The 22849-nt window shown below is 36.4% G+C and overlaps 1 protein-coding gene across 10 annotated transcripts in view; it reads right to left on the bottom strand.

The window, feature by feature from the left end:
* Window positions 1-22849, bottom strand: part of LOC145678807 (histone-lysine N-methyltransferase 2C-like) — a 262032-nt gene that overhangs the window by 197232 nt on the left and 41951 nt on the right. For all 10 annotated transcript variants that reach the window (XM_081749328.1, XM_081749335.1, XM_081749329.1 and 7 more), the window contains exons 10-20: window positions 20669-20859; window positions 19235-19380; window positions 18623-18723; window positions 15674-15910; window positions 13555-13761; window positions 10744-10925; window positions 9561-9725; window positions 8213-8376; window positions 6197-6388; window positions 5497-5700; window positions 2274-2461 (exon numbers count right to left, since the gene is read on the bottom strand). In XM_081749328.1, coding sequence (XP_081605454.1) covers window positions 2274-2461; window positions 5497-5700; window positions 6197-6388; window positions 8213-8376; window positions 9561-9725; window positions 10744-10925; window positions 13555-13761; window positions 15674-15910; window positions 18623-18723; window positions 19235-19380; window positions 20669-20859 — 1977 coding nt within the window. The remainder of the gene's footprint in view (window positions 1-2273; window positions 2462-5496; window positions 5701-6196; window positions 6389-8212; window positions 8377-9560; window positions 9726-10743; window positions 10926-13554; window positions 13762-15673; window positions 15911-18622; window positions 18724-19234; window positions 19381-20668; window positions 20860-22849) is intronic.

The following is a 22849-nucleotide window of genomic DNA, read 5'->3' on the forward strand; positions in this document are numbered from 1 at the left end:
ACTTTACATTTTTTTGTCTTTGGAGCATCCATGCAACAGAAGAAAATAGTCCATTGTCAAGTAAGCTGTTTTTCAATGTTTTTGTTGCTTATAAGGCTCATCACCAGAAATACAATTTACTTACAATGAAATAACAGAAACAACATTGTATCTAAGAACTAAATTGAATGCAATAAAAGAGAATACGCATGCGCAGAAAGTGGTTTTGACCCACCTTATGCGCCAATCACAGTTTACAATATGGCCGTTTGCGGGGAATATGCAAAACGTTGACAGGATAGAAGCACGTACTTCTCGAAAGAAGTGGTGACCGATAGCCAATCATCCGATGACTGGCGGAATAATACCATTCTGCACTGTTTACATCAGGATCAGAAGGTTCGTTGAATGAACTTTAGAGTTAGATTCCCCTGAAAGGTATTACAATACGTAGTAATCTGTTCCTTCTTCCAATGTGGCTACGCGTTAAGCCAAAGCAATTCCACCACTCATAAGAAAATTATTTCACAATTACTTGGTGAACTTTCGTTAAATATAATACTATTAGTTCTTTAGCCTTTCATAAACCTTATTTAAGAACTGCTGTAAGGAATAAGAAACAAAGCTTATAAACGATTATGAATATTTATTTAGGAAAGCTACATACTTGATGAGGGGAACTTACAGGTCACTACTACTTAATCTCATGTATAGTGGCTATGCTAGACCAGAGTCAAACACATATTATACTGAAAGGAAGTCAGTATCAGCGAATCTTTATTACTCTGAATGCCATAAAGGTTAACACAACAAAGTCTAATTAAATATCAAACATTCCTGTCTGATTTACAAAAGACTGTCGTTATAATAGTAATGTGATTTGAAATAATCGCCAGGGATACGATAAGCCTTCGGCTAATTCGCTTTAGAAATATCTTAACAGTCAACCTGATGTATTATACACTAAATTTCATTTGCTGGCTAATTACATATCTCGGTCTCTTCTGGGAAAAGTTTTTCTCTCTTTATTTCACTGACACATGATAACGAATTTAACGCGCACTAATAAAATGCCTTGTAATCACTGGAAACATCATGCGTTACTCTTCCAAACATTGACTTCTCTAACAGGGAAAGTTGTGATCAGGTTACGGCCCACAGCAAACCATTTTGCGTGACTAAGTAGACTGGATTGAACCCAGGACTTCTGCAGTTGGCGACGATTGCGGCCCACGGCAAACCTCTCTGCGTGGCTACCAATAATGGATTGAATCCAGAACCTCTATGGTGCGGGACTATAGCCGTCGCAGCTGCTGCACATTACTGGCATCTCTCTATGTTGAAGTATTAAGGACAGACTTCGCTTTAAAAGTTGAATCTTATCTCTTCTCAAGTCTCGAGAAATTGAATGCAGTGGAAAGACGTTAAGTCCTCTCGAGAAATGATCTTCGGTGCCTGGGCAGTTGATCGTTCCGATGAACTGACGCTCGCTGGGTCATGACATTGTTAGTGGTCCATCGATGGTACACATGAAGAGAAGCAGACGGTTCCCACACCAGATATGTCCCCTAGAGTACCCACGATACACAGGGGAACACCTGAAACGGATGGTTCAGGTTGTCCTAAATTACATGACCGACTGCCAGCGAAATCAAAAGCCACCGTGAAAGCGCACGTACACTAAACAACTGATCATTGGAAGCAAGTCTACGTTCGCACATTTCACTTGTACGATATCCTCTTGACACCTGCTCGTCGCCGAGAACGTATTCGGTGGTCAAAAGAGGCTGCTGGCGAGGTTAGTACCTTGTCTCAAACACCGTAACGCTTGTATGCGTGTTCGTAGACGTGCAGTGACAAATTTTAGACTAATTGTCCACGGTTGCGAACCGTGTAATACCTCAACAATGATTTCTAAAATTAAAAGCCGTGTCAGATGGATTTCTAACAGCTACTCACTGAGGTCTAATAATATTGTGTAGCTACTATATTGTTAGCAAACCTTAGCAGTTAAACGTAATTCTCGCTAATTCGACTAATATTTCTGGAATAGTTTGACGTAGATCTAACAATTTTCAAGCTATACTATTTCACACATTACTTTTTCTTACTTTCGGCAGCTTGTATCTAAAATTAAGACATTTTTATCCCCAGGATTACTCAACTCTTTCTTGCTACAGTGTCAAAAATGGTCCCTCACAGTCTGTTCCCTTATTTCTTTTATAGCCTGTATCAAGGCTATCCTATACTGCTACATACGTGGACACGCGAAGCACAAAATTCTATTCACTCACCTGAATATATGAAGGAAAAGTTTCTGTGAGTTTAGTTTTCTGCTTCCTTCGCGGTGGTTTCCGTCGAGGCTTTTCATCCTTCACTTCCGTTGGTGTTGTTGGCTCTCCAGCTCCTTGGCATTCGCTGCCGTCCTCACCTTTCTCCCTGTAACGAGACGTTCGCAGCCGAACTGCAAAACCTCCAACACCTGAAACAAAAAACCGAAAAAAAAGTTATGTTACAAGTTCAAGCTTCTACGGACAACAACATTTCTCCTGTTTTCTACTTATGGATTTGTATTTCAAAATATACTGTTACTGGATTCCAATAAAAGAGTTACATGTCATTACGGTATTTTTACCACACACAATACTCAAGTTCGGACATTCAAAAATTAACTGATTACGTAAGGTTAACTCAAAAATCTTCAATAACCCTACATTCACTCAACGTATCGGGTTTCACCAAAGTAAAATTGAATAATTACTTTCAACTGTAGTATCCATTTTCCGTGCCGATATGAGACATGAAATCTGAGATCCCATCAGGAAAAAAAAATGTCTGAGCAACACGAGCTTCCACCAAGAACCGAAATCTGGACTCTCGCTGCAAAGATGGGGGCAACACTCATCTAGACACAAGAAAACTCACGAGGTTGATTAACACTGACCTACAGCAATAGTAACGGACATCTTGATGGATAATTTCTACTCGTTCTCGTGAAAGAGCTTAGCTGCCACAATTTTACTTTTTGATATATTAACACCTGATAAAACCCAATACATTGAATAAAATATTTAACGTTTAAAGAAAGAAAGAAAGAAAAAAAACCTAAAAGTTTCTAAATTTCTGCTACAGATAATAGTTTATTTCAATTTTTAACATTATGTCGTTTTCTACTTACGAGGTACTCTAAAGTTAAGTAAAAATTGAGATAAATGTAATATTTATGGTTCTATGGAAGTTTTACCAATAATTTCAGCAACTTCCATTAAATACTCACCACCGGCATAGTCTTATTAACAATTTTCCTAAACAGCTCAGTATTCAAGTGTTCTGACATTCCTCTCTCCACAAGCATTTCTTTCTTCCGACATAACATTATTTACAGTTGTCTTTGCGCTGTGTCGGTTTTCTGTATTCACACAAATTTCTGTACCACTCGTTTTTACGTTTACTCTAACCCGCTTTCTACAATCTACTTCGATAGTTCTTTTCTCACTTCTGAAGATATCAAACGCTCTTCGTTGCCGAAATTACTGGAAGGAGTTATTCCCTATCGTTCTAGCGAAGAAATTTTCTAGTTTGCAGAATTATATTACATGCTGCGCTCAGTTTTTCGTGTATAATGAACCAGTGACAGTTTCTAAACATTAGAGAAATTTCCAGACTGTCAATTGTACTTGTTATGATGTGTGCTTTTGAATTACGGAAAAATGAAGTCTGAAAAACGATTGCAGGAGGTCATTCCAGGTTTATTATGAAGAACTTTGCACCCTTACCAACTTAAAAGATACTGCGACACCACCAGTGGTTTTCCTCGATATGCAAGTCTTCTCTCTTAAATTTGTTTCATTCCTTTTTACAAACATCGCAGAGTGTGCGTGCTGCTAATGACGGTCCAAGGCTCGTTTCATTACGAAAACCTACAAAAATGTATGAGAAATGCACAGAGAATTTCACAATATCTGTAAAAGAAACTGGATGCATTCCCGTTTCAGGTGCAATTCACTCCATGCACGTCACAGTTGGGCTTCGCCGATGACTAGACGCTTTGTCCTAATGAATGACAACGCGAGCTGTCTTGGAATATCATGGCAGTATAGTGGCTCCAAAATGTTCGTGTGGTACGTAAATTTGCCACATCAACAACCAAAAACTTTCAGCACATTCATGTACTCACAACCACCTCTGGAATCACGATGGTGATAGAAGATGAGTGTACGTCAGAATATCAGTGGGTCATGTCTCGTCCACAGTCACTACAAATTTCCATCTGTCCTCTGCAAGATGATGTTCGTACCACTTTCGACTGTTCCGTCTGTCTCTTCGTGTGAGGGAAGGACCTTATGAACTCGAGCTTCATACTTATTGCTCATATATAAATCTTGTGCTGTTGTCATTTATGATCGCGGTGGAACGTTGTACTGGCCTTACTGTTGTTCTGTGAAACGGTAGTCGCACTAGGGAACGCATTTTCTGCACCACATTGTGGGTACACCTGGACCTAGAACCCAGCAAATAGCAGGAGTGTCCTTTTTGTTGCGATTCAACACAAGTTGATTCCTTTCCTTGAAACATGGGAATATTTTGTTGTACAATGTTTACTTATTTAGCTATAACTGTAACCAATGTTGGAAAGGAAACAAGTTGAACTCTCTCAAAAGACTGCACTGCCCGCAAGTACTTTTCAATTACTCACAATACCTTCTCGGACGTGTTCACGGACTCAAAATCGATTCTTGTCAAGTTGCACATTTTCATTCCTTGAATTTCAATATATCCTTACTTGTCCTTTTATGGACTGGAATCTTTGATGCTGTCAGAAGTTCTATGTGAGAGAAATTATAGCTACGAGTAGAAATTATGTGTAAAGGAGTCACAGTTTGATTTCCGGTTTCGGATAACCTATCTGAAACACTACGGAAAAAAACTAGTGACCCTATCCCTGCTCTAATTTTAGTAGCCCCACCTTGCTAGAACCTTCCTCCGGACAATAGACAGAGGATTAGGCATTAAAACAAACCTATTTCTTCTACTTTTCTACATACATACATATTTTTGTGTATGAAATTATCTAAATAATAATAATAATAATAATAATAATAATAATAATAATAATAATAATAATAATAATAATAATAATAATAATAATAATAATAATAATAATAATAATAATAATAATAATAATAATAAAGTACACAGCACGGAGACAGAGCCATAGTAAAGATTTATCCTTACCTCTTTCATTGAAAACACTAAGTTTTTCACGTAAATTAGGTAGGCAAAGACTACTTTCTTCAAGAGAATTACATTAAGAAAATAATGCTTAAGTCTGCATATATTCAATTTTTAAACATCTTCAAGAGCACGCTGAAGATACAATAAATAAATAAATCAACGTCATATTCTCTAAAGTATTTTGGAAGTTTGTTCAGTACCTGTTAATTTTCCTTAATCCATACTTTATAACCCTAATTTTAAAATTGGAAGTACTAAGCACACACAAAAATGTCATTATACCTAATCTCTGAAGATTCCTTTGCCGCTTTTTCCTTAGAACCATCACACCATTTTCATTGAGAACAATAGTGAAGCCTTCCGGAGGGTCCGGAGGCCGCCCATCTTCTCTGGGAGCTACAACCATGCCTTCTTTGTACACTTCCTGTGGTTCTTCAACTACATCCATTTCACTTTTGACATTCTCGATTTGTTCCAGAGAGTTATCTACAAAGTAAAACATTAAAATATCAAGTTAATCCTATTCAGAATATCAAATTTTAATTTTTTTTCGAGGAGATTAAAATTATAATGGCTGAGACTATTACTTATTTCGCTTCCTGTTCATTTTTACCTCTATTTTAAATCCACTACGCATAATAGGTTTAAAATCAAAATAAGGACAAAAGCAAACTTAACTGTTGTATCATGTTATAGTAGTTCTTAATAGACTGTTTTTATATATTTTAGTAGTTTAGAAAGCTTATATCCTTACAATACACGAAATAATACTTGATCTCTTCAGGAAATATAAATTACATTATCATACGATCCGTTACATTTCCTAATATTAACTCGACATTTTCTCTTAGCGCCAGATAGGGCGAAAAGGGACAGTAAAAGTAGAATTCCTGTAATGACCACTGATCATACAAATAATGGTATTCGTTATTACTTGATAAGAAAAACTGAAGAGCGCTTTGCTTACTTGTGTCCAACATACCTGCACTCTCTCCAGCCACAACTGATTCAATGGTTGCCATAATACCAGCTTCTGTGTCGGCTGACGTTGGCACTCTTTTCCGTTTCTTTCTTGGCTGTTCGATTGTAAGTGCTTTGATTTGATGCATTCCCATCTCAGACAGAACAACACCATCCAATAAAAACTGAGCCTGAGAGTTGAATTTCGGCGGTTCTATCAAATTGAAACATACACATTTTTAAAATAGCTAATACTAGTAGCAATTATTTTACATATACAAAAAAATTAACACTGCATTAGATATGATACTATTTAATAGTGACTGGCAATATAATATAGAAGTAGCATAAAAGGTGTCGAGAATGCAATATAAATAAAGCCTCCAGAAGAGACACCAGTAACCATTTCTCTTCAGCAACCGGGAAGTCAAAGGTTCCAATCTCGCAGCAGGCCATCCTGACTTGTAGGATCTTCCTTAGTCCCACTATGTGAATGCTGAGATGGGATCTTCCACTATCAGCTTTGCTAACTTTCTTTTCGAATTTTCCTTCTCACCGTTAGAATTTCCAGCATAAAATGGTCTCGGCAGTGTTTTGAATGTTTCTTTCTTTCTTTCTTTATTTATTTATTTATTTAAATACATGTTTTCATGTCCCAGGTCAATTACTCTCGGCAGTATTCTGGGCAAAAGAATGAAGCAATAGCGTTGAGTTGATTTTAAGTTTAATGTCCCGTTCAGCAGCGAGGCTATATGAGACGTGGACCTACTGATTAACGTGGAATCCGAACCACATGAGCTCCCACCGGGAATTGAACTCGGGTCTTCCACGCCAATGAAGCAATAGAATTCATATACATCTACTGATAACTGCAGTTAGAAACGTTACTCACTACACATAACGGTAAATTATGCACCTCCTTAGAAGTAGATATTCCATAAGCATACATACAATCGACACACACAAACAATGAAATACACCTTATAGTACGTAAGATTATTTTTTGATAGCAAGTTTTTTGGTTCTCGTGTCTTCGTTCTTTAGTCATTTTCTTCTGTTTTCTTCTAGGCCTTTGTTTAGCAATGAGGTTTCAAAGGATAGGATAAACGTATAAAGTGAAATCCAAACAAGCACTCGGGATGTATCTGAGTAACTGTTCCCCCAACAGTTTCAATTTAAGAACACCTAAACAGATAGCGATCGCATTCAACTTCAACATAGAATCAAAAGTTTAATATCCAGCGATTATGACTTTAGACTAGAAACACAGATGATAAATGCAACAGATGAATGATATACGAATTTATGAAAGAAACTGGAAGAAAGAGAAGTCCATGTAAACTCATGTTCATGTTTCCATCGAATTTAACTGAGTGATGTGAGACAGCATGGTCCAATTGACATGCACTGAAACTTAAAAATGGAAGTTCATTGCTCTTTCTTCCGAAGATTAAAATCTTAGCTTTACTTTTCAAATTTTTATTATGTTTTTCTTTACACTAATGTTTTCTCGTACTCGTACACATAGTATCCTATTCCACGCTATATTAATGCCTGAAAACTCTGACATTCCCTATAGATTATTCTTGTCTGAGTGTATTCTCAATTTAGTTTTACTCTCGTTGACCTGCTGCAATATAGCAACTTATTCCTGAAACTGTGTATTGTCTACTTTTTCGAAACATCATGTAGCTCTGGTCTGCTTGTCATATTATGGTTATTTAAATCAAACTTATAATAAAGATAGTAGTTGTGTTCTGATTCGTTCCTATGTAAATCAATGTGTGTAAAAATAATAATAATAATAATAATAATAATAATAATAATAATAATAATAATAAAATAAAAAAATTTTAAAAAATCAACCGTTCCTTTCAAACTATTATCTTTCGTTGGTGTTGTTTTAATATATAGTGATCCATGAAAAGTATTACGAAAAAAAATATATATATATATACTACTCTATCTTTTAAATATCATCTATAAATCTACAGAACTTTTAAGAGAGATAAAACACAGTACATTTAAGAGCACTTACCTGGACTTTTCGTCGGAGTAGGTGGTTTTGGTGGTGGTGGTGGAGGAAGTAGGTGCGGAGGTAGAACATCCCTCGGTCGACACAGAACACAATTATAGCCTTCTTCTGCGCACCTTTCCGCTTCCATCTCAGTACGAATGCGATCACATGAACCGTGGATCCATCTACAATTGAAGAGATATACATTAATACTTCCAAATCTTCACTGTTTCAACCCGTTTCCTAGGTTAGTGTTCACAATAATTTTAAAACGAAGTCCGTGTTTTCAAATTACATACCAAGTAGAAAAAAATAAACTCTTTTGAGTTTTACGTCCCACGATTATGCAGGCTAGGCCAAAGGAGACGGTGATGATGAAAAATAAATGGAATGGTGGAATGGATAATGGGAAGAAACGGGAAAACCCCGAGAAAACCCACGCACACAGTGTTCACCACAAAGTTCACTTGGCGCGAGCTGGGTTCGAACCAGGAATTTCATGCACCAGAAGTGAACGCTCTACCACTGAGCCATCGCGGCCCCTAAACACCAAGAAAAATCTACTTATTTAGCTTATAAGAAAACAGCATGGACTGCATTCAAGAATACCAAACCAGATATAATAACTTAGATTCATGGAAAATACATCGCTGTCCTAAATGAAACACATAACACCCTGATGAAAAACCGGTTATCATCGAAATGCGTGTACGATTTTCGCAATAAAAATCACTACACTAACTTGGTGAAAATGTTTCTAAAATAGTGTAGTTTAAACATCACCTATTATAAATCTCCCCTGGTAGCACTGGAACTTTCATAGTTTAAACATTGAAAGTTCCAGTGCTACCAGGGGAGATTTTACATATGTAACAATCTGAATGAGTTTTACGTAATTATATCTTAATACCTGAAGTTACGGTGATACTAATAAAGGACTTAAATAGATAGATATAGATATACACAATTCTATCAACTTTGGGTGATAATTAACGTACAGTTACTATAACGGAACACGAACGTAATCGAAGCAGATGTAATACAACAAAGAATGCACCTAATCAGAACTCATGAAGATACTTATCAGTTAATATTGAAACTGGTTCTAATAAAAAACTGCCCATTGATAAGCACATATTTACTTCCCTTTAATAGTTAGTATCTCAAGTAACTGGCTAGCAGTAATAATAAAATAAAGTATAAAGTAAAATACATAATATTCAAATCTATAATACTAATAAATTTGAACTTACCACTACACGGAGTTTTGCAAGACCAAATTTACCTTCATTAGTTAAGAATTCTCACTTTAAATTGTTATTTTGATATTACAAACTTTGTATCAAATTATATATTTTAAAGCCCTTACCTTTCACACTGCACGCACTGAATGATGAGTTCTCCTTCATTATAAGGCTCGTTGCAGGCTGGACATACTGATAAAGACGCACAAGGACCACATTCAGAATAATTATTCTGCCAATTGCTATTGAATCCTGGATCATTAGATCCACACACTTGACACATAGTACACCTATGGGAAGATATCCAGTTTGTAAGTTACCGAAAAACATTTCTTATGATTATTAAAATAAAATTTAGAACATTTGTCATATATTTTTAAAATTAATATCGACATTAAGTCATCCTATTAGCTTTAACAAGTAACTGGTGGTAAATAAGAGCCAGAATCAACCAGTATCTCCTATTTCATACAGCTTCATGCCGAAAAAAGAACGAATTACAATTAACCAAATATATATAATTTCTCCAAAATTTAGAAGATTTTACAAAAATTTAAAATATATCATTAAGAATCAAAAAATAAGTTGAGTGAATGATTGGAGTTTAAGACCACGGCTATAAGAAGGTGAATACACATACACTATAACGTTGGAACTGAATCATATTCTCGCTCCACAGACTGAACCCTAGTTTAAATATAAAGCTAACAATTTATTATGAATCATGAGTACGATTCGGAGTGTCTCGACCTCAAACGTTACGAAAAATCAAGTATTTATGTTTTTAAGGGCGAAAATTTTAGTTTAAAAATAATCTAGAAAAAAAAAGTGATTAATATATATATATATATATATATATATATATATATATATATATATATATATATATATATATATATATATATATATATATAACAAATAGCACATTCTGTGACTAGAAAGATGTACTTACACCGAAGTAAAACTGAATTTCACCAACTTAGTTAATTGGTTCAAAAGAAATTTTTAAGAAGTTACAGGCAACAATTAGCGGGTAGTGTGTACGGAAAGCAGTAACCAAATGCATTAACATATAAAATACGACTTAATCATACAAAAATAACGTATATATAATTAAGGTATGCAAAAAAAGAGAATTATGCTACTTTATGACAGGTAAAACATCTAATGTTAAGTAAGAATAGGCTAGAACATATCTGGGATCTGCTTTTAGATTGCTCTTTCCATTCAATTTCACCATCTAAGTTTTTAACATAAAACTAAATCAATATTTTTAAGTTAAAAAATTGACATTCAGATTTAACTTACCATTTACATTTCCAATTCCCATGGGGAACATAATCTAGTGGTGGGTCCATGCAGTATATATGGTATGAAATGTCACAGTCATCACAGAGAATTAGTCTACCTTCATCATTCCTTTGACCACAACCTTCGCACACTGTGCAATCAAGGCACCGCCAGCCTTTCTGAAGGATCACTTTTGTCACCTAAGAGATATTACATATACACTTTAGAAAATAATAATAATTAAAAGAAGTACTTCCACATGTCGTTTAAGAACAGGTAAGATCTGGCTGCCATGGTAAAACTATTCTAATTCGTATAAGTATCGTGCAAAACAGAAAAATAATTTGTTCAGTTAATATCTAAACTTACACTGCGAAGCTTTATCTGTTATAAAGAATTAACACTGATTTTCAGTACAAAATGCTGTAATTTTTTTTTACTGAACAAAATGACGTACGTTCAGCTTAGAAATAAACCTTCGTACGTTCAGCTTAGAAATAAACCTTTTAGTACAAGGAAAAATGTCCTACAAACGCGTGGCAAAGCATTTAAAACTTAAAGTACTGTCAGTCATACATCGGCCAAAAGAAGAAGAAAAACTTATGCAAAAGTTTCTGAAATTCACCATTAGAATTTTGATAAAAGTTCAATGAATGAACGTCGAACCAGCAACCAAATGAAAGATAATAGATCTTTGCGTTTTTAATCTTCAACGAGATAATCCAGTATAAAATATTTTAACAGCTGCATCTGGAGCTTGTTGATAATAATATACCGTATATTTCAGGGTGTCTACTAAAATTCCAAAATGAAATTTTGTGACTTTTTTGTGACCTTTTCTTTACCAAACTATAAAATTTCGTAACATTTTCAAGAGGGGAAATTTTCATGCATGCGATAGAAGCATTCTTTGCTAGCGATTTGGTAGCGTCTAACACCGACCACAGACAATTTTGGTGGTGAATTTTGATGTTTCATTGAACAAAATATTCCAGTCTGTACTTATATTAGTACAGATAACAAAAAGTCGTGACCCAAACTAAATTTCTTGACTTTTTCTTGACTTTCATGACCGTTTTCTGATTTCGTGACATTCGTGACTTTCATGACCGATAAACACCCTGTATTTAAAAAAAAAAAAAAGAAAGAAAAAAAAAGTCATATGTATTGAGCTTCCTAAAGGTTTAAGTATACCTTTTAATTTAACTGAATCAAGAATCATTTGATGGTTCGCTACTGAGGAATATTTGCGACTTTGTTCTAAGGGGAATGTAGGTATGTTGTAGCATGCCAACTTAGCCAAGTATCGGCCGCATAATGTAAGGATGCCATGGCCGGTCAGAGCAACATTTTTTTTTTTTATTTATTTAAAGAAACTATAACTCTTTTCTGTATGAATTACCAAGAGTATACGCATCTAGTTGCAGAGACGGAAAGATGCAATGAATGGTTGAGAACGGCCTTCTGGACGGATTAGAATTAGGAATTAGATTTCTGGTATTTCGCCATCTATGGCCATGTTAGCCCGTAAAGTATGAAGAGTGACTGACGTCCCTCGGTGATCACACTGCTCGGCGAATCAGGTAGAAGAAAAGAATGGAGAAGCAAAGAAGAGGTCTGTGACTATTATGTTAGGTATTATCTCGGCATTTGCTTGGTGTGAATGAGGAAACCCCACGAAAAACCTCGGGATGGCTGGACTGAAAAAACTGCTACAGCTTTCCGACCGTGTTCCCACCCAGAATCGCGGACTGGAGATTAAGCTAAAAAGCTTCTGTGGAAACTTGGAATGGCGCTTGGATTTGACTTAGAGATCAACATACAAGACTTCTTTATAGAACTAACTTCAGAGGCTGACATGCTAGAGATGAAATAGGCTTCGTTATGCACAATATTGAGGTAGTTTGACGAAATTCACAGAGCTGGAACTTGCTATCAATACATACATACATACATACATACATACATTACATACATACATACATTACATACATACATACATTACATACATACATACATACATACATACATACATACATACAGATTGTATATGGGTGCGCTTTTCCTCTTCCAAATTACAATTTGATATTTTAATAATTTCGAGACAAAGACGTGCGAAATGTTTAACTTCAATCCCAATTTACGCAAATTTTCTCATGTCCGACTTCTAATTTTTCCTTCGTAAATCTTTGAATTATACAATAGATTGTTTTTAGCCGCATCTATATTGCTATAAACTGATGGTCAGAGGTTTTCCTAATTCACACCAGGCAAATGCTGGGGTGGTACCTAGCATATAGGTCCCAGGCTGCTTCCTTCCTTCCCTTTCCCCGGATAGTGATCGCTGAAGGACATCATTCCTCAAAACGTGACGGGCTAACATGGCCATAGATGCCAGAAAAGCCCAGAAATCTAAATCCTAAAATAAAGGAACTGAATACGATTACTGTTATAAAATTCGCCAGTGATCTTCCTACACGCTTTTACATTCAATCTTTCCATCGTTCACGCGTATCATGTACTGTAGTCTAGGCAACAGATACACGTTCCAAGCATTGTGCGGACGGCATTTCGTGCGACCAAACTCAACATTGGAAGTTTTATACAATTTTGCAAATAATATACCTATCTTTGTTGAGAGCCTAATATAATAAAATTATTGTATAACGTAACTGAAAATGAGGTTTTTAAAAGAAAGCTACCTTGTACGAAATTTAATTTCTTCTATCGCTGCAAGGGAAAAAGATAACTGTTCCAACATCAAAATAATTATTTGCAATATAGCCACACAGACTTTCTTTTTCTTTCTTAAAAGAGAACAGCTCTTACCTTAACATTAACACAATAAGGATGGTAACATTGTCCACACTGCGAACAGGCTATAAGGCATCCTTCTTGATCATTCCCAAGAGCACCACACATAACGCAGATGTCCTGATGAAGAACGAATTTATCTTTCCCTGAACATAACACCAAACGATTCTCTACGCCAGGCTCTTCCTCGGATTTTGAGGATGAAAAATCCGCTTGAGGTCTCTGAAAAAAGAAGAAAAATGTATTTTGGCTTTACCATTACGGAAAAGATATGTAATCTTTTATTATTATTATTATTATTATTATTATTATTATTACCCTCAGTTTTCAAACTCGAACAAACGTCGATTAAATGGTAGAATCAGCCTTCAGAATCTTCAGGATACGCCCGCTCAGCCGTTAAAAGCTCAGGTTTGTGCGAGGGATCCATAGTAATGTGGACTTGCGGTGGACAATATCAGATCGTGAGTTTATGGTTACCATACATACTTAGGTTAGATTCCCAGTGGAAGGTCATGTGGTTAGGATCTCAGAATAAACTGTATGTCAACAGCACTGAAACTGATGTTCAACTATAACCAATCCTAGTTTTTACAATTCTTCCGTTTCCTTTCATATTCTCATTTTAAGAATTCCTTTGTTAATTCACTTAAGAAAGGGCACAGTTGAGAAATGTTAAAACTAAACACTACACTACGACTACGTTACAAGATTTTTCTTAACTGAAGAGCTCGGTCCGATATTAGACTACCAATAATTAGTCTTGAAATTTTCTTTATCATGATAGTTGTATTTTTCTTTCTTTCTTCAAAAAATTATGTTCCTCTTATTATTATTTTCTATTTTAATTCCTACGTATTGTAAGTCTCCTTTGCATTTTCAGGAACAGTGGCGGATCCAGGAGATGATCGCCCCCCTCCAGAAGAGAACCCCCCCAGAAGAGAAAAACTTTCTTAATTTATATATATAAATAAATCCCATCTCAGAGTTTGAAGCTGTTAAAAGTAGCTCTAAGTAGCAGTATGACACCACCACCCCCAGACGTTGGTCCTGGATCCGCCCCTGTTCGGGAGCAATACTGATCTCTCAAGACTAAATACGATTACACCTCTTTTGGTTAGTAACAAAAAGTGTTCTCGACGCAGACATGTAATACAGCTTCCATAAATTTTAACAGATATCATTTGACACATTTTGTTAAGATTAACTAATACTTACCTACATCATCGACAAGTATCACAGTTAATTCCAGTAAGTTTTACTTAGACACAAATTGACACATTTTAAGATCAAATTATTAAAAAGGGAACTGAAAACACTAAATCAGTTGATTGTATCTAGAAGAGTTTCCTTGAAAGGTTTTCGCCACTAAGGCTGTAGCCTTTTGAGAGATTAAGTCACATTAAGATCGAATCACGTTACAAACACATTTTGCACTTTTAGTCCAAGTGTTCAAAATCGGAATGAGACTTGTTATACTGATTGTTTATGTAGAAAGAAAATTTTGCTGTGATTTCTTCATTAAAAAAATTGACAATTTAACAAATCTTCTGTATATATTATACGCACTTATAACATATATCAGGCTCTGCTGCTTTTCTTCACGTAACTTATGCATCACTTCAAACTTCTGTGCAAATATTAAAATAATTCTTCAGGGTGTAATCATTAGAATGCACTAGAATCGAAATTCTTTGACAGTTAACGCTGGCACACTATATATGGCCACTGCACAATCAGAAACATCTGCAAAACTGAAAATATCTTTTAAGTGGCCGAAACAATCCAGGGAAACTTTTACAGACGCAGTCAACTGAGTTACTGTTTTCACTTTCTTTTTAATAATTAAATAATTATATTACTGTTGGCTAGAGACCTTAATAATCATGAATTATTACAGTTCAACAGAAATATTACACATCACGTAAGGATAACTTCTAGTTTATTCGTACCTGACACATCGACTTAACTTGAATCTTTTAGCATGTTGCAACTTCTATAAATAAATAAATAAAAATAGTTTTAATGCAGTCAGCGAAAATGAAAACTTTCTGAGCTTGTTAATATGATATTTTTTGAAGGATTTATATTAACAATACTTTAGAACATCTCTGTATAGTAATGACTGACTTACCTGTAAACCAAGTCCTGGAACTCCGAATATTCCTCTCATCTTTGGCTTATGAACGCGTCTCCGGCCGAAGTCTTGAACTCTTTGCCTCTTCTGAAACCCTACTTTCCCCAGACCAACTTTTCCCAAACTTCTTGGTCTAGTGGTACTGGCAAGACCTAACTTTTTCTTGGCAATTTTACTAGCACAGAATGGTTTACCTTTTCCTAATCCAACAGCCTTCACTGGAGAGTCGTCATACTGGAAAGAGAATAAAATCAATCTCACTTTCAAGTGAAATTTGTATTACACTCATACAACCACAAGTAACAGGACAAAAATAATCCTTTTACGATTCTTACGAGCGCATTAGTTAATTAGCTATAGTTATTTAAGCCTTCTACCTGCATTATTTAGACACAGACTCAAAATCATGCAACTTCAAAAGGAATTTCAATACCAGTATTACTGAAGTAACGAAGAAGCACTACATTAGAAAACATTTTTAAAGAAGAAAAAAGTTACTTTCTAACCACAATTCACGATATTCTCAAGTCCAAAATGCAACTGAAATTCATCCAAAGAACGTTTTTTTTTTTTTTTAAATAAAATAAAATAGATAAATACATGAAAAGTAAAAATTCAGGGAAAACAACATATACTAGAAATAAAACCACGCAAAACCTGTGAAAAAAGTATTCTCACATTTCATTATCAGATTATACGTAAAAAGGGTACTTCTCGAATTTTTGTATGAAAATGTCTGGAAATTCCGAACTTTGTAACAAATTCACTTTTCTATAGCCATGCATTACAATGTAAGCTACAATACTATTGATTAATCCATATTTTAATTAATTTCTTAGTTTCACAACAGAATCACACCCTCGTATAATTTTCATATCAAATGCTTATAACTTTGCTCCAAGTTAGTTTTCCATAGCTTTGCACACAGAAAAACACAGAAGGCCGTAGACTGTACTTTCGTTGTGTCTGATGAAGGCAATGATAGTTTCCACAGAAGGTTGGTCCACATTTATGGAAACGATTGTGTGTCCCCTACGCTAGGGCGTAAAGCCGCATTTCCACCAGCGGTTGTGCTCGATATGACGACCCTGACTATAAACTATAGCCCGACACCGAAGTTTCCATTGGAGTAGACTTCTGTTCAGAGAAATCTGATCAAGTTTGGACCACCCCTCCTTACAAACTTTCCACAAGCGAGTCAATGTGCGTGAGCGAAGTAAGAAAATCGCTCGCTTCAAACACCCGAAAGCACAGAAGTCCATTGGTGCATCGGGAGACTTGACAGGGATGTCTGAATATGTAATAGCACGGATTCCAGTTTCACGCGCTTTGCGGGCCATGTATGCTACAGTTGTTCGAGCCGTGTGGCTGGCTGCTTTGTCTTGATAAACGAAGACTTTCGACACCTCAGCATCATACAACGACGGAATATGCTGCCGGTATAATGGCTCCAGAACGTGCTGTTGATAGTATGCTGCGTTAATTTTTACATTTCGTGCAACTCTATGCAGGGGAAGTTTCCCTTTATGGCAAAAACCTGCAACCACCATGAAGCCACGGGGAAAACTTTCGCGGCACGTGCGGACCCAATTGGCACAGTCTTTGGCATCCTTGGGATGATAGTAAATGGCTCGAACCCGCTTGGAGTTTGACAAATAGATCCAGGCCTCGTCTAATGTGACCACATATTTCCATTTATCACCCGCTAAATACCGTTCACAGAGCCGTTTGCAATGGACCCTGCGTTTTTGGATGTGTTTGACAGTGTGTGAACATGTGGCTTATGCTTCACTTGCAGGCGTAAATCCTGGCTGATTATCCTCTGCACAGTTGACTTGGATCTTCTAACACTCCTGGCAATGTCTCTTTGTAGCGGCGGATTCTCCTGGGTCACCAACTTCTGCACTTGCCAAACCACATCCATTGTACGTTTGGGACGGGGGAGTTATTTTCGTGTCACTGTGCGCACACCCGCTTCCTCTGTTTTTTTTTTTTTTTTTTTCATCATCATCATCATCTGAGAACATTGGTAATACTCTTCTTGGAAATGGTGAAACCCTTGGACGAATACTGTTTCACAATTGAGGTGTTTGATGCAATAAGGGCGTAAGTCTGAAACATGCAGTTGGAGAAAAGTGTTGAAAATTTAAGTAGTGTTTTTCCTTCCATAAAACAATGCAATATGCAGCATTTTAATCCGATATTGAATTGAAATGTTACCATGAGGCTAAACAAGCATGGCAAAAGCCACAAATACGTTTGATGCAAAAGGGCGTAAACTCGTTTACGCCATTATTACATCAAACTCTTCAACTGCACTGTAGCTGTATCCGATGTCGGAAAAGCGGTGATGTACCCCACTCAGAATGGTGTCACTTTTGGAGGCATTTTACACTCGGAGCACTTCACTTCCTGCTATCGGAATCTCCACACAACTGGTTTCTGATTGCTCTGCTGTGCTTACTGTCTGTACGATTCTAGCACCCCTGGCGGACATTCCACTTAGTTTCCATAAATGTGGACCGACCTTCTGTAGATTAGTAACAAGCATTTACTTTGGTCGGATTTCACTTTTCAAGTTGCACGTAGTTTCAAACTAGTGTGAACAGTATTCAGATACGGTTTTTCTGTTATTCAGATACGCTTTTTCTATTGACTGCTGATTTCAAACGAACAGTCACTATTCTATATTTTCATTACCAAATTGCCAGTTGACTGTATACAGCACTTCTCTGGCAATTCAAAGAATTCTCTATTACTTTATCCCATCTTTTATTGTAACTGCTATGGTATTTAATGCTGTACTTCATGGTTTCAAAACATCGCAAATACATTTTCTTTCAGAAGTAAAAAACTCTTAGCAAAAACACACATTTTATAAAGACAATGGAACTTTTCTATCAAGAGTAAAACGTTCGCTAGAGAGAAAACAAAAGTGTCGCTTACCCGATCTTCAATCTCCATGCTTGATAAAGAGTCGTCACCTATGAAAAGACTTTCCTGAGACGTTGTTAATATACTAGAATCGACACTTGCATCTTCCATACCTATAAAAATATGTCATTTTAAATATTCTTTATCTTATATTCGAAGTTATATACGAATTAACAGAATATTTTGCCGTGATATCTCTCCATATTGGGCACTATAGATTCTACTTCAACTGCTAAAATTAGGCAGGTAGCCAATTTATTGATAAAGAGAATAAGCATACTATACTAGTAATAAATTCAAATAATAATTATTAATATATTTTAGCAGCCTAATTTTATAAGTAATATACATAGTTAGACAAAAGTACTATGATATCATACACACAACTTATTGATAAGTTCAATATTCTAATGCCCAAAGAAAACTAGAGTACATTCTTGCTTTTATCCCAAAGCCATCTGGTTATCTCCAACGGTTACCCATCTACTAACCACACCTGGCACTGCCTGAGTCCAACTATCTCACGGGAACCGTTAAACCAGTGCGGCTGGGATGGATATTTAAACTTCATTTAAAATAATAATAATACTAGCATTTTCACCCATTCTAGTTTTCGATACTTACTTTCTCTTTTCTTAATAAGCAACTGCCTTCCAACTTCCGTTAAACTTTTACAGTTTGGACACACATATTCATAGTCAGGGTTGCACTCTTTTCTATGTTGATACGTTGCCAAATCAGCTTCCGCATCACACTGGCCATGAACATGTCTGGTAACAAAATGATACACAAATTTAAAAATTACGTAATAATAAGAAGACATGGTTTTCATTACAAAACCACATACGTTTACATAAAATACAGTAATAAACGCAAAATAAAATAAAAAATAAATTCAAGTACTAATTAGAGCTCCCTTGTGACAATATGATTAGTGTAGGCACCTTTCGTTCAATGGATCAGGGTTCAACTCCCAGTGGAAGCTCATGTGGTTTGGATCCCATGTTAAGCTGTAGAATTATATCTCATATAGCATCCCACTGAATAATATGCAATACAACGGGATTCTTTTAAAAATAACATCCTATGATTATGCACCGAAGCTTAGGGAAACTGTGATGAAGAGATGGATGAAATTGGTTGAAGAAAATGAGAGAGCTTCGAGAGAACCCACGCACACGATGTTTGTTCACAAAATTCACCTGGTGCAGACTGGAACTGAACCAAGGACCCTATGCACCAGAGGTGAACGCGCTACCCTTGAGACACCATGGCCCCGCAATATAAAAGTGTATAAATACAAAACAACATGTTTAAATACTTTTAAACGAAGTACGGAGATACTTATTGGATAACATACTATTTTATACTTAAAACTGAGATGATGAGGACAATACTGGTAGTAAAATTCAGTAGTCATAATCAGTAGTGGACAAAATATAAATAGAAGAGTGAGCGACTTGAAAAAAGTCGCAACCTTAACGCATCCATTTTAAGAAATACTCAGAACAAATTAAAACATTCTACATACGTGAGCTCCAATACAAGCCTGTACCTTTCTCTACAGCATGTCATTAGCACGATCATGTGTCTTAAAACTACGCAACATAGTACTGTATTATATTCTAAAGTTTTATCTTCCAGGCCAACGGGGACGATAACAAAATTACGAGAAATGAATGGTAAAAAGGAAAATGCATTAACACTCCTGCCCCTGAGAGTAATTCCAGCCCGCAACATATAGGTCTAATACATAACGGATTAGCAGGAATTCAGTCTAGTGCTATCTGATTCTCCTTTACCCTAACACTTATTTCCTCAATGAAAACCAGACAGAACCGAGCTGAGAAGAACTATATATGTTGGCTGGTAAGAATATTTAAAAGGAAGTTTGTTTTTGTGTCTGGTCTCTATACAAGGGTTCATATTCAAGTTTGGAGCGAACATACGTTTGAACATTCTAAAACATGGAACATAAGAAATAATACATTCAAAGCAGAAATTTTGCGTTTCACCAAAAATCCTAAAAGGTACTGATAGTAACAAATACAAACTTACTTTCGACACAACCCACATTGCACCATTTCCCTCTGAGCGGCTGCACGATACGACCTCCCGCATAACGGACAGGCTAACCCTTTGTTCCGCTGCTGGTAGCACGAGTCACAAACAGTGAAATGTGCATGCCATCGAGATGAATGTCCAAGTCCCGGCCGCCTCGCTCCACAGTCACTGCACACTCGACAATTCTGCAAAGAAACAAAGTAAATTTAAGTTGTTATCGGTACTGCATCTACTGGCCCCTATAAAATCGAGACAGAAAATTCGAATTAAAGCAATTTTCGTTAATTTACATTTCACTTGTCTATTTTTACACAAAATGTTTTCAAAATTTCCGAAAAAAAAAAAATATACGATAAACGGATGAAACCACTATCGATTAGTCCTACTTTCACTGAGGTCGATGCTCGCTCACTCAGACCCTCACTAACTGTACCGCAACTCCTGATGGTTTGGACAGCTCACTGTCTATACTAATGAACATTTATTACGGTTAAATTAGATACATGAATGAAAGAGAACCAGCCTTAAGAATAAAAATATGTAAGTGGTCAAAAAGAAGATTGAGTAGCGAAAGGGACGGAGACCCGGGCTCATTCCAAATTTCATTAAACTGAATCTTCTGGAGTGAAAAACTATAGTCCGTGTCACCCGAATTGTCGTGTGGAATCAGTGTGCTGTTCCTAAACCTTCAAGAAGGAATCTAATCACTCATAATTGTTCATATTTGTGGGAATAATGAATGATTAGATTTATCACTGAAAGTTTGGTAACAGCGCATTGAGAGCTTATTGGCTGATGCCATACGCCAATTCAGGTGACGCGGAGTATAAACGGTAACGAATCCAATACCATGCGTTTATTAGGCAACATAAGAGCACAAATCAAACCTTCCATATTCTTTAGCTAGGAAGATTATTGCTACGCCTTGAAACAAATTCTGTCCTATGTGCAATATTATGCATAAATGGAATTTCGCTAACGGTGTTACGAGGTAGTTTTCGTATGTTACTTAACTCGTTCGCTGCCACTTGACGCCATATGGTGTCATTCATACCTATTGCTGTGTAGCATATGACGCTATTCGACGTCAAGAGGTAGTTCTCATTGTAGACACTCTCTGTAAAGTGGCACACGCAGCTATAGAGCTTTTATAGTCTCGTGGCACACAATGTTGACCAGGTCATTTTCTGTAGTGTGCTTGGTTTCCGCTAGATGTTTCTAGTTTGTTGCAAAAGGGTAAATGTTGCAGAAGTATACGTGGTACATTGGGTTGCGGTACTGAAATCAAGGTGGCAGCGAAACAGTTAAGGAATGAAGTAAACAATCTTGAAACATCTTATTACGACTGACGTTAAATCCCTGTTCTAGGTATTAACGAGTTTTATATCAAGTTATCTAAAAGGTATCAATCTTCTGGTGGTCAAAATTGAGAATACATTTATTGTTATTTGAAAATAACGTTATAAAGCCACATAGGCACCATTTTCTTTGACGATCTCCCATTCTTTCGGCAACACCATAACCGCGTCGCTACAGCACTTCTGTAGTTTCTGCTTTAAAAAAGTGGTTTTCACAGGCCTCTTCTGAAAATACCTTAACACCATTGAGGAAGTTCTGCAAAGACCGAAACAAATGATAGTCTGACAGTGTGAGGTGCAGCCCATATAGTGGATGCATTACAACCTCCCAGCCAAGTTCTCTCGATTCAATTTCTGATGAGTTGTTAAAGAGGTATGAGATCTGGTGTTGTCAGTAGTACGAGATGACACCCTTTCTATCGGCCATTTGTTTTTAACTGCGAAGTGTATCTGAGCTAATTGTCAATAGCACAGGCCCGAGTCTACAGTTACATCAGCCGGCAGCAGCTTATGATGCACGATGCCTTTCCAATCTCATCACAACAGACCATGGAGACTCTTCTCGCTTCGACATGATCTTTTTTGAATATTGTTGCCGTAGGATATCCGCTTTTCATCACTCGTGATCAATCACTTCAGAAACGACTCGAGTTTGTTACGTTTCAGTAGAGGTTCGTAGATAGAAATTCGATCGAGTAAATGTCTGAGTCAGATCACGTGACACCCAAAGACCGATCTTCTTGTAGACAGCTTTCTCCAAATAGTTTAACACTATTTGTTGATGGATGTTTAATTGGCGATGTCACAACACCTTACA

The sequence above is a fragment of the Thermobia domestica genome, chromosome 2 (assembly GCF_964235325.1).
Source record: "Thermobia domestica chromosome 2, izTheDome1.hap1.1, whole genome shotgun sequence".
Lineage (NCBI taxonomy): Eukaryota > Metazoa > Arthropoda > Insecta > Zygentoma > Lepismatidae > Thermobia > Thermobia domestica.